Source organism: Lepus europaeus, chromosome 4 (genome assembly GCF_033115175.1).
Source record: "Lepus europaeus isolate LE1 chromosome 4, mLepTim1.pri, whole genome shotgun sequence".
Lineage (NCBI taxonomy): Eukaryota > Metazoa > Chordata > Mammalia > Lagomorpha > Leporidae > Lepus > Lepus europaeus.
In genome coordinates, this window is record NC_084830.1 from 994338 (window position 1) to 1007028 (window position 12691).

The window sequence follows — 12691 nt, forward strand, 5'->3', positions numbered from 1 at the left end:
AGGAGCGGAGCTGCCCACAGCCAGGGACAGTGGGGACAGGAGTGGAGCTGCCCATGGCCAGGGACAGCAGGGACAGGAGCGGAGCTGCCCGCGGCCAGGGGCGGCGGGGACAGGAGTGGAGCTGCCCGCGGCCAGGGGCGGCGGGGACAGGAGTGGAGCTGCCCGCGGCCAGGGGCGGCTGGCATTGGGCCACTGGGTCCTTTCCCCGCGGCTGTGACTGGTGGCCCTGATCTGTTTCACCCAAGGCAGCCGGCTCCTGTCATCCACTGTGACATGGGGCTGGGTGCTACAGGTCCCCGCCGTGTCCCTCAGCCCTTGCCCCAGGCCATCGCAGTCCCAGGAAGCCAGGAGAGCAGGGACAGAGAGGGGCAGCAGGGACGGCTGCAGGTGGGCAGGGCGACCTCACACTGGCACAAGCATCCAGACCACAGTTCCCTGGGGGGGGGGGGTCAGCCCGTGGCCCCACCCATCCCATCTCCTAGAAAACCAAGCCCACTGCTCCCATCACTCTCTAACTGGGTGCTCAGGCTGCAGCCCTGGAGGGTCCCAGTGTCCTGCTGTCCTTCCCAGCCTCCCAGCCATGTCACTGCAGCCTCTGCCCCACTCTCCCGTCCCCACTCAAACGCTGGGCCTGGCCTGCTGCCCGCCTGCCAGGAGTGTGACCCCGGCTGTTAGAGCTTCTGCCCACCTCCCGTAGCTGTCGACCTCCGAGAGCCGGTGTGAACGCGGGGAGAGGCGCAGAGCCAGACCAGAGCAGCAGGGAGGGCCAGCACTGTGGGCCCAGCTGTCCACTGGCCCGCACCTTCCTGCTGCAGTGACCGGAGCAGCCTCCCGGTCCCCACCCCTCCCTCCCCGGCATTGTTCTTGAATCTTGATGAGGCTGGCATGTCATGTGTTTTGGTGCCCACGCGAGCCTCTGCGTGGATGGGTGTGTGTGCGCCCAGGAGTGCCTGTGTGGGTGTGCCTCTTCGTGGGTGCGTGTGCGTGCGTGTTGGCTGCGGAGGGACTGTTGCCACAGCCAAGTGGACCGCGGCGTGAGGGACGGGTCCACCCGTCCGGCCGCTGCCCTGCGGTCCGCAAGGGATGCGGGGGTGGGGCTCGCCGGTGCGGAGCGCGGCGGACGTCAGGGGGCTCAGAGACCACGGAACGCCTTCGCCACCTCAGCCCGGGTGGCGGGTGAGACCCCCACAACCCGGGGTGTGCTGAGGCACGCAGGCGCCCTCCCCGGGCTCGCCCAGCGCTCCTGCGCCCCCGGGCAGCGGGAGGCCCGCTCGGGGTTCCCGGGTCTGCCCGCGCGGGCCTTTCGCCAGCTCCGAGAGTGTGGCCCTTCCTGGAAGCCCAGTCGCCCGGACCCACCAAGCGGCGGCGGAGAGCGCCCTGCTCCGGGACGCCCCGCCCCGCCCCCGCGGCGCTCAGCCAATGGGCGGCTGCGGCTCTCCGGCGTCCTCGGCCAATGAGCCGCGGGGGGCGGGCCCAGTGCCGGCAGAGGCGATGGCGGCGGAGGCGACTCCGCGGCGCGTGGGCTTTGTGGGCGCCGGCCGCATGGCGGAGGCCATCGCGCAGGGCCTCATCCGAGCAGGTAGCGGGCTCGGGGCGCGGCCCGGGGCGGGAGGGCGCCCGCGGGTCCCCTCCGGACCGCGGTCCCGGGCGCACAGCCGGCTGTCCGCGGGCTGCGCGTGCGGAGTGCGGCGCTCCGGGGTTCGGAGACCTAGGACTGGGGAGAGGGGCGGGGAGGGAGGGCAGGGGAGCGGCGGGGGGAGGCAGGGGAGGGGAGGGGAGGGGGCAGGCAGGCCGGTCGAGGACGTGGCTCCCTTCCGCACCGTGCCTGGGCGTGCTGTCACATAGAGCGCTCTTAGGTTAGCTTCATCCGTCTCCTCCGCTTTTGCAAGTGTGGTTACGTGGGCGGCTCCCGGGGACGGTGCTGGCCCGCGTGGCCCGCTTCCTGGCCTCACGGCCTGGGTGAGGTTCACCCTCCTGAGCCCCAGGCTGGTTTTTCCGTCTGTGCGCCCTCAGCCCTGTGGGCGTCCGCGGCCCTAGGGTGTTGGGCATCCCCGGTGGCTGTCTGTCGGGAGATGCGGACAGCCAGAAACGGGCGGGGGGAGGGGCATCGCCCGCGCACCCTCCCAGAGCTTGGAAACCTGCACCTGCCACGCGGGCACCGGGAGGGGCGACCTTTGCCTTTCTGCCTTCATCAGCCAGAGCTCATGGTGCAGAGGAGCGGGGAGCAGCTGGGAGAGCGCCCAGCAGGTCTCGGGGATCGCCTGCCTCCCCGGCTCCACGGGCTCCGGGAGCCGCTGTCACAGATGTTGAGCCCAAGCGGCCACCCTGATGCCCGGCTGTGTCCAGGAGCTGACGCGCTGTCTTCCTGTTCAGCCCGGTCTCCCCAGCTCCCTGCCGCTAGCCATCCAGCACCACCACACCCCTTCCAGGGAAGCTTGGCCCCAGTGAGGTCAGGTGCCTTCAGAACCGGGACAACTCCCTGGGGCACCGTACTGTGCTGCCCTCCCCACTGCCCTGGCCAGTAAGCCCCTGGGGTCCATGTGCTCACTGGACAGGCCAAACTCCTGGCCCCTGTGTCCAGCAGCAGGCAGGGGGCGGTGGCTGCCCCATGAAATCAGTGCATCTGCTGTGTCGCCCCAGGGGGGCGGAGCATCACCCAGTCTCCAGGGGCCAGGGCTGGGCGGGGCCGGGGGACCAGACTCCTCCCACCCTCTCACCACCGCTTCCTTCTCCATTCTCTCCAGGGAAGGTGGAAGCGCAGCATGTGATGGCCAGCGCGCCGACCGACAGGAACCTCTGCCACTTCCGGGTGAGTGGACGAGGGGTCCCCCAGGGGCCCAGGGCGCCACCTGCTGACCCCTGTCCCTCAGCTGCTTCTCGGGGCTGGGGAGCGTGGCTTTCGGAGCTGAGGTTCTGAGAAGTGTTGGGCAGGGTCCTGGAGGCCTGAGCAGGGGTGTGCACGTGTGTGCTGCCGTGGGGGGCGGGGCCGGTGCAGGCACGTGCAGGCCAGGCCGTGGTCCCGTGGGGGAACGCAGGCAGCCTTCCGCGCCGTGGGGGTGACCCCGGTCATGCAGCCCCAGCTCCTGTCCTGGTGTCCCCCACGCAGGCTCTGGGCTGCCAGACCACCCACTCGAACCAGGAGGTGCTACAGACCTGTTCCCTCGTCATCTTCGCCACCAAGCCCCACATCCTGCCAGGCGTCCTGGCGGAGGTGGCCTCTGTGGTCACCACAGAGCACATCTTGGTGTCCGTGGCTGCCGGGGTCCCTCTTAGCACCTTGGAGGAGGTGAGTGGCCTGCAGGGGTGAGGCCTTGCCCCTGGGGGGGGCTCTGCTGGCTTGATGTGGGGGGCAGCCAGTGACCCAGCTAGGTTAGGTGCTGGGGTGAGGGGCACTCCTGCTGCTGTGCCAGGGGCACGGGGGATGGAGCCTGCGGCCACTGGGTGTCTGTCCACAGGGCCTGGCCCGGGGCGTGGGGTACGGAGCCTGCGGCTGCTGGGTGTCTGTCCACAGGGCCCGGCCTGGGGCGTGGGGTACGGAGCCTGCGGCTGCTGGGTGTCTGTCCACAGGGCCCGGCCTGGGGCGTGGGGTACGGAGCCTGCGGCCGCTGGGTGTCTGTCCACAGGGCCCGGCCCGGGGCGTGGGGTACGGAGCCTGCGGCCACTGGGCATCTGTCTGGGAGGGCCCGGCCCGGGGCGTGGGGTACGGAGCCTGCGGCCACTGGGTGTCTGTCCACAGGGCCTGGCCCGGGGCGTGGGGTACGGAGCCTGCGGCTGCTGGGTGTCTGTCCACAGGGCCCGGCCTGGGGCGTGGGGTACGGAGCCTGCGGCCGCTGGGTGTCTGTCCACAGGGCCCGGCCCGGGGCGTGGGGTACGGAGCCTGCGGCCACTGGGCATCTGTCTGGGAGGGCCCGGCCCGGGGCGTGGGGTACGGAGCCTGCGGCCGCTGGGTGTCTGTCCACAGGGCCCGGCCTGGGGCGTGGGGTACGGAGCCTGCGGCCGCTGGGTGTCTGTCCACAGGGCCCGGCCTGGGGCGTGGGGTACGGAGCCTGCGGCCGCTGGGTGTCTGTCCACAGGGCCCGGCCTGGGGCGTGGGGTACGGAGCCTGCGGCCGCTGGGTGTCTGTCCACAGGGCCCGGCCTGGGGCGTGGGGTACGGAGCCTGCGGCCGCTGGGTGTCTGTCCACAGGGCCCGGCCTGGGGCGTGGGGTACGGAGCCTGCGGCCGCTGGGTGTCTGTCCACAGGGCCCGGCCTGGGGCGTGGGGTACGGAGCCTGCGGCCGCTGGGTGTCTGTCCACAGGGCCCGGCCTGGGGCGTGGGGTACGGAGCCTGCGGCCGCTGGGTGTCTGTCCACAGGGCCCGGCCTGGGGCGTGGGGTACGGAGCCTGCGGCCGCTGGGCATCTGTCTGGGAGGGCCCGGCCTGGGGCGTGGGGTACGGAGCCTGCGGCGGCTGGGTGTCTGTCCACAGGGCCCGGCCTGGGGCGTGGGGTACGGAGCCTGTGGCGGCTGGGTGTCTGTCCACAGGGCCTGGCCCGGGGCACGGGGGATGGAGCCTGCAGCTGCTGGGTGTCTGTCCACAGGGCCCGGCCCGGGGCGTGGGGTACGGAGCCTGCGGCCGCTGGGTGTCTGTCCACAGGGCCCGGCCTGGGGCGTGGGGTACGGAGCCTGCGGCCGCTGGGCATCTGTCTGGGAGGGCCCGGCCCAGGGCATGGGGTACGGAGCCTGCGGCGGCTGGGTGTCTGTCCACTGGGCCCGGCCTGGGGCGTGGGGTACGGAGCCTGCGGCCGCTGGGCATCTGTCTGGGAGGGCCCGGCCCAGGGCATGGGGTACGGAGCCTGCGGCGGCTGGGTGTCTGTCTACAGGGCCCGGCCTGGGGCGTGGGGTACGGAGCCTGCGGCCGCTGGGCATCTGTCTGGGAGGGCCCGGCCCAGGGCATGGGGTACGGAGCCTGCGGCCGCTGGGTGTCTGTCCACAGGGCCCGGCCTGGGGCATGGGGTACAGAGCCTGCGGCCGCTGGGTATCTGTCTGGGAGGGCCCGGCCCCACAGGCTGCCTGCTTCCACCCTTTCTCCGCCAGCTGCTGCCCCCGAACACCCGGGTGCTGCGGGTCTCACCCAACCTGCCCTGCACGGTCCAGGAGGGGGCCATGGTGATGGCGCTGGGCCGCTGTGCTGGGAGCAGCGAAGCCAAGCTCCTGCAGAACCTTCTAGAAGCCTGTGGGCAGTGCGAGGAGGTGCCTGAGGCCTACGTGGACATCCACACCGGCCTGAGCGGCAGTGGCGTGGCCTTCGTGAGTGTTCTCGCCCTTCCCCTCCCCCCACCCCGGCAGGCCAGCCCTCTTTGCAGGGGCCTCCAGGTCGCTCCCCCAGGACGGAACGATGGGTGGCCCCTGCTGGGCCCTGGGCTGCGGCCTGGCGCACACGTGCAGGGCTGGGCACCAGGGCCCGCACAGCCCTGGCCTTGACCCCCTGCCCCCACACGCTGCCACAGGCGTGCACGTTCTCTGAGGCCCTGGCTGAAGGCGCCATCAAGATGGGCATGCCCAGCGGCCTGGCCCACCGCATTGCTGCGCAGACGCTGCTGGTGAGTGAGGTGGCCCTGGGCACACAGCAGGTCCCAGAAGCTCGGGCCCAGGTCCGGGGGCAGCTGCTGAGGCGTCACCACCCCCTTCCCTCCAGGGGACAGCCAAGATGCTGCTGCAGGAGGGGCGGCTCCCGGCCCAGCTGCGCACCGACGTGCTCACACCCGGGGGCACCACCATCTACGGGCTGCACGCTCTGGAGCAGGGCGGGCTGCGCGCGGCCACCATGAGTGCCGTGGAGGCGGCCACCTGCCGGGCCAAGGAGCTCAGCAGAAAGTAGGCTCTGGATGAAGCCGGCAGCCGCTCGCCCTCCGTGCCCCGCCCCAGGGAAATGCAAGGGGCCAGGCTTTGAGCAGGCAGGCCCCCTCCCCTACGTGGCAGAAGGCTCCAGGGCGGTGGCCCGGCTCCTGGTGAGCCCTTGGTGATCGGTGACACTGGTCCTGAGAGCTGGCACCGTGCAGGGGGCCTGCCTTCTGTGAGCACAGCTGCAGGCGACAGCAGCCTGGCCGGCCACCTGGTCTGGACGCAGGCCCTTTGCGTTTCCCAGCGTCCTGGGGGCCGCTGCCTGGCCAGCTTTCTCATTTGGCTCCACCAAAGGGTCCATGGCCTGCCGTGGGGTGGGGCCACCCATGGGGAGCCGGAGCTCCCCCACCAGAGCCCTGCACTGCCCTCACCTCCCCCCAGCAGCCTCCTGAGACTGGCCGTGAGAGGGCAGTGCCCGCTGGGCCATCCGCCGGCTGGGTGACCTTACACAAATAACCCCCGCCTGAAACAGGGCTCCTGGCATCCAGAGCACAGGAGCAGATGTCCTGCCCCCACCACCGTGCCCTGCACCCTGTAGCTCCACCCCCGTTCCCAGGCAGCCCTGCCGCCAAGGACCCACCCGCTGGCCTGCAGGTCTGGTGCAGGCCGCCTGCGGGCAGGGACCCCGGGGACAGCCACCAGAGGACCACCTGCCCCCAGAAATCACTGCTGAATCGGAGCCAGCCCCTGCCAACCCCCGGGGACCAGCGCACCTACGCTTCGGAGGTCCTGGCTGTGACCCGTGTCTGTGGAGCCCCGCCCAGCTGACCACAGCCCAGGGCCAGAACTGTTCTTCCCAGAGTGGCGGGTGTGGGAGAGGCAGCACCGGGCTCGACCGTGGGCCTCTGAGGCCCTTCCTCGCCTTTCACGGCCGACACTGTTGTGCAGCGTGGACAGAGGGTGTGATGCGGCCGTTCCGAATCCCAGCTTCACGTCCCGTCCTCGCTGTGTTCCAGAACCGCCCTTCGGATCACAAGTGAAGAGTTTACAATAGAGGTGCTTACAAAGCTCTCATGTTGAACCTGTTAAATAGTGTGCTTGCCTTCTGGGTGGCTATCAGCAAGGTCCACACAGCAGGAACCCCACCACCCATCCTCTGCAGCGTGCACTTGGGGTCAAGCCTCACCCTTGGACCCCCATGAGTGAGCCCTGCCGGGTGTGGACGGGGTCAGGGACCTCCCCTCCCTCTCCCATCTTTCCCCTGTCCATCTTCAGCCCAGTGGTCTGACCGTGGCCACCCCCGCTGAGGAGACTGCCACATGCATGTCCCATGGGGCCGCGAGGGTCCCTGTCTGCTTGTGAAGTCCCCAGGACCAGCAGGTGGCCAAGGGCTGAGGGGGGGTCACTGCCACTGCACCTCCGCCCACACACACCATGGGCTCCCACCCCCTGGCTGGATGTCTGCCACATCACAGGCCCAGCCAAGGTGGGTGTCTGCCACCACCAGAGCTTCCTGCCAACACGTGTGTGCCACCACAGGCTCTGGGACCAGCTTCTGGGGCTGCACACAGGGCCAGGCCCTGGGCTCAGCAGCCTGCTCCTTGCTAGAAAGAGGACACTGCTGGGCTTCCAGCCCAGCCAGGTGCACACCTGTCACACAGATGCCACCACCCAGCACAGGCGCACAGTGACACACAGATCCCACCCAGCACAGGTGCACACTGACACACAGATCCCAGCACAGGCACACACTGACACACAGATCCCAGCACCCAGCACAGGCGCACACTGACACACAGATCCCACCCGGCACAGGCGCACACGGACACACAGATCCCACCCAGCACAGGCGCACACTGACACACATATCCCAGCACAGGCGCACACGGACACACAGATCCCACCCAGCACAGGCGCACACTGACACACAGATCCAGCACAGGCGCACACGGACACACAGATCCCACCCAGCACAGGCGCACACTGACACACAGATCCCAGCACAGGCGCACACTGACACACAGATCCCACCCGGCACAGGCGCACACAGACACACAGATCCCACCCAGCACAGGAGCACACTGACACACAGATCCCACCCAGCACAGGCGCACAGTGACACACAGATCCCACCCAGCACAGGCGCACAGTGACACACAGATCCCAGCACCCAGCACAGGCGCACACTGACACACAGATCCCAGCACCCAGCACAGGCGCAACACTGACACACAGATCCCAGCACCCAGCACAGGCGCACACGGACACACAGATCCCAGCACCCAGCACAGGCGCACACTGACACACAGATCCCAGCACCCAGCACAGGTGCACACTGACACACAGATCCCACCCAGCACAGGTGCACAGTGACACACAGATCCCACCCAGCACAGGCGCACAGTGACACACAGATCCCAGCACAGGCGCACACTGACACACAGATCCCAGCACCCAGCACACATACACACTGACAGATCCCAGCACCCAGCACAGGCGCACACTAACACACAGATCCCATCACCCAGCACAGGCGCACACTGACACACAGATCCCAGCACCCAGCACAGGCGCACACTGACACACAGATCCCAGCACCCAGCACAGGCGCACACTGACACACAGATCCCAGCACCCAGCACAGGCGCACACTGACACACAGATCCCACCCAGCACAGGCGCACACTGACACAGATCCCAGCACAGGCGCACACTGACACACAGATCCCACCCAGCACAGGCGCACACTGACACACAGATCCCAGCACCCCAGCACAGGCGCACACTAACACAGATCCCAGCACAGGCGCACACTGACACACAGATCCCACCCAGCACAGGCGCACACTGACACACAGATCCCAGCACCCAGCACAGGCGCACACTGACACAGATCCCAGCACAGGCGCACACTGACACACAGATCCCACCCGGCACAGGCGCACACTGACACACAGATCCCAGCACCCAGCACAGGTGCACACTGACACACAGATCCCAGCACCCAGCACAGGTGCACACTGACACACAGATCCCACCGGCACAGGCGCACACTGACACACAGATCCCACCCGGCACAGGCGCACACTGACACACAGATCCCACCCCGGCACAGGCGCACACGGACACACAGATCCCACCCGGCACAGGCGCACACGGACACACAGATCCCAGCACCCAGCACAGGCGCACACGGACACACAGATCCCACCCGGCACAGGCGCACACGGACACACAGATCCCAGCACCCAGCACAGGCGCACACGGACACACAGATCCCACCCAGCACAGGCGCACACTGACACACAGATCGCAGCACAGGTGCACACGGACACACAGATCCCACCCAGCACAGGCGCACACGGACACACAGATCCCACCCAGCACAGGCACACACTGACACACAGATCCCACCCAGCACAGGCGCACACCTGACATTAAGGTCCCAGCCCAGCCTGCACCTGCCTTGCCCAGGGACCATCCAGAGGGCTGAGGACACACAGCCACCATGGGGCTTGGGCACCCAGGAGAGAGGGCTGGCTCTGGACAAGATAGAGATGCTCACCAGGGAGCAGCGTTGGTGAGGGGCAGCTCCCCGAGGCCGCTGGGCTGTGTGGCATGGCCCAGGTGTGCAGCCCTCACCTGGAGCAGCCCTGAGGCCTGCCTGTCCCCGGAGCCCTGCGGAGTGGAGCTGCGGCTCCCAGGGCCGTTTAGGAGGTGACCCATGAAACACACTAAACTCCTGCAGCCCAGCCCCAGCCATTCGGATTGGAGACCCAGGGCCAGCCCCAGCCTGCCGGAGCCCAGGCTGTTGCAGGGCCCCAGGCTCAGGATGCTGGACGTGGAGGTGGCCAGCGGTCAGCAGGCCCAGAGCCTGGGCCCCTCCCTTTACCACCCCACACCGTCCCTCACTCTGAGACCTGAGACAGGCAGCAGTTCAAGGACCTTTTATTCTGGGACATGTGTAGAGACTGCCGTGGGGGCGCGCCCCCAGCTACCCCCTGCCAGGCCAGCACCCGGCCCCTCCCTCCCACTAATGCCCCTGTGGCTGCACCCCCAGCCCCAGGTCTGCAGGCTGGGACTGATGGGGGGGACAGACAGAGTGGCTGAAGCAGGCCCCTCCTGGGGGCTCTGACCACAACTTGGCAAGACAGCCCCTGACCCCCTGCAAGGTTCTGACACGCCCCCCCCCCCAGCACCCGTTTGGCAGCTCCAGGACAGGTGGGGGTCTCAGGGGAGGGGCCTATGCAGCCGGCACTAAGGCACTGCAGATTGTTCTGGTGGTCGGCTGGGCCGTGGCAGGCGTGCAGGCAAGGAGCCTGTCCTGCCACTGGGCAGGTCGTGGGCCCGGTGCAGAGGCCCCGCAGCCCAGGGCACGAGACATCTGTTCAGGATAGTTTTCTCAGGGAGAACTGGGCATTCAAGTGAAAGGGAGCCCCGCCCCCTCACAGTGATGCACCAGGGAGCCCCGCCCCCTCACTGTGCTGCACCAGAGAACCCCGCCCCTCACCACACTGCACCAGGGAGCCCCGCCCCCTCACTGCACTGCACCACGGAGTCCCACCCCCTCACAGTGATGCACCAGGGAGCCCCACCCTCCTGACTATGCTGCACCGTGGGGCACCGTCCTCCCAGACTGGGCCACAGGGGCCCCCAAGAACGGGCTGGATGTATAAAAACGGTAACAAATCCAGGGCTCTGCCCCCCCAAATGACCCGCACCTGCAGCTCTGGGCCCTTGTCCAGTGTCTGGCAGGAGGGAGAGCAGCCATGGACAGGCCCAGCCCGGAGGCCTTGGCCCCACAGGGGCCACAGCCAGCTGCCCTCCAGAGCACACCCCCACCCTGGGAGGCGCCTAGACCCAGACTTCTCTTCCAGCTGCCCCAAGACCAGGGGACCCTTCACCGGCCAAGCCCCTTCAAGCGAGGCGGGCTGGGGTCCCTGGAACCTGCAGAGCCCCTGGGGCGGGCTAGCCTCGAGGGGAGGAGAGGCGTGGAAGCAGGAGCAGGACCAAGGCCACCTGCTCCGTGTGGTCACACGCCATCATCAGGAGCCGCCGGGGACGGCCCCACGCCCCCCAGCCTCCGCGCCACCCCGATGAGCGAGCGCAGCTGCACCAGCCGCAGCGGCCCCACTTCCCTAGGGTCCTGGCTCTCCAGCCACCGCAGAGCTGTCTCCAGGCCCCGGACGGCCTCCCCAGCGGTGGGCACGGAGGCTCCTCCTCCTGCTCGGTCGCCCGCCGCCGCCTCCTCCTCCCCGCCCCCCACGTCGGAGGCCAGGCCGGCCGGGGCCGCAGGGGCCGCGGGGCCCAGCTCCTCCCTGCAGGCGTCCGGCAGGCCTCCGTCGTCGTCCAGGTGCAGCCACTGGGCCACCTCCTCGGGCGCCAGGCGCCTGTGGGCCAGCGCGGCCAGGTGCGTGAGGTCGCTGAGCGCCCGGCTGCGCTCGGCCGCCTCCTCGGCGAGGCGCGCCGGCTGCTGGCCCGGCTCGAAGGCGGCGCGCAAGCCCAGCAGCCAGCAGCGCTCGATGCTGCCCGCCTGCACCAGGTCCCACGAGAGGCCGGCCAGGTGGAGCATGTCCTTGAGCATGAAGCTGCGCGCGAAGTCCAGCGGGGAGCCGCCCGCGCAGGACACGGCCAGCCGCAGCAGCTCGCGCTTGTACAGCTGCTTGAAGGCGGCCACCACGCCCTGCTCCAGAGGCGCGGGGATGCGCGCGCGCCCGCGGCCGCGCGACAGGAACAGCACCCGCACCGCGCCGTCGGGGGTCTGCAGCGGCTCGGGCCGGCAGCGCCTGGGCGGGTCCTCGCCCTCCTCCGGGGCGGGCGCCCGGGGCGGGTGAGCCACCAGCAGCACGGCCCTCTGCTGCAGGCAGCTGCGGCGCAGGTAGCGCCGGACGCCCGGGACGAACTCGTCGAAGAACCAGCCCCGCAGCAGCGGGCGGCTGAGCCACGCGTCCGGGCTGTAGCGGTAGGAGGCCGGGAACTGGTCCCGGTTGAGGTGGCGCAGGCTGGGCGGGTCGGGCAGCTGCCCGATGACCAGCGGCTTCAGCTTGTGGCTGCCCGTGAGGTTGGCGGCCAGCAGCACGGTGACCCGGTCGCCCCCGGGGCCCGCGTCCCGCTCGGGGAGCAGCCGCCAGTAGAGGCCGGTGACGTCGGCGTTGTAGATCTGCTCGTCGCCGTAGCCGCCCTCGGCGGGGGCCGGCGACGCGGGCGCGGGCGCGGGCGCGGGCGGGCGCGCGCCGTACAGGCGCTGGCTGGAGATGCCGTGGCGCTTCTGCCAGCGCCAGAACCAGCCGTGGCTGGCCTTGAAGGTGCTCGCGGGGCCGTGGATCTGGCGCGCGAAGGCCTCGGCCTGCGCCTGGATGGCGGGCCCCGACAGCGGCACGCCGCGGCCGCGCAGCGCCAGGAACCACGCGTACACGGCGCGGTCGATCTCCTCCTCGTTGGCCAGCCGCATCTTCTTGCGCTGCCGGCCCACCTCGCCGCCCAGCTGCTGCAGGAACCAGCGCAGCTTCGGCTCGTCCTTGAGCCAGCCGCGCAGCGTGCCGCCGGGCACGCCGAAGTCGCGGCACACGCTGGCCTGCCGCTCGCCGCCCTTGACGCGCTCGATGGCCTGCAGCTTGTCCTTGATGGAGTAGGCCTTGCGGAAGGCCATCTTCCCGGCGGCCGCGGCGGGGGCGGGGCGCGGGGCCGGGCCGGCCGGGGCGCCCGCGGGATGCATGGCGGCGGCGGCGGCGGCGGCCCGGGGGCCACACGCCCGCGCCGGCCGCTCGGGGCGGGGCGCGCGGGGCGGGACCGCCGGGCCCTCCCCTTTGTCTCGCCCGCTCGGCGGTGCGCGCAAGCGCGCTGGCGCTGGCCTCGCGCCGCCGCCCCGCC

At 70.0% G+C, this 12691-nt stretch overlaps 2 protein-coding genes across 2 annotated transcripts; one reads left to right on the plus strand and one right to left on the minus strand.

Moving 5' to 3' along the window:
- Window positions 1-1487: 1487 nt before the first annotated feature.
- Window positions 1488-6892, plus strand: PYCR3 (pyrroline-5-carboxylate reductase 3). The gene is made up of 6 exons (XM_062189430.1): window positions 1488-1579; window positions 2745-2809; window positions 3107-3286; window positions 5075-5287; window positions 5488-5580; window positions 5676-6892. The coding sequence occupies exons 1-6, from the start codon at window positions 1492-1494 to the stop codon at window positions 5856-5858; spliced, it is 822 nt and encodes a 273-aa protein (XP_062045414.1). The 5' UTR covers window positions 1488-1491; the 3' UTR covers window positions 5859-6892.
- Window positions 6893-9822: 2930 nt separating this feature from the next.
- Window positions 9823-12504, minus strand: TIGD5 (tigger transposable element derived 5). Its single transcript, XM_062189432.1, has one exon. The coding sequence runs from the start codon at window positions 12468-12470 to the stop codon at window positions 10854-10856; it is 1617 nt and encodes a 538-aa protein (XP_062045416.1). The 5' UTR covers window positions 12471-12504; the 3' UTR covers window positions 9823-10853.
- Window positions 12505-12691: the final 187 nt, after the last annotated feature.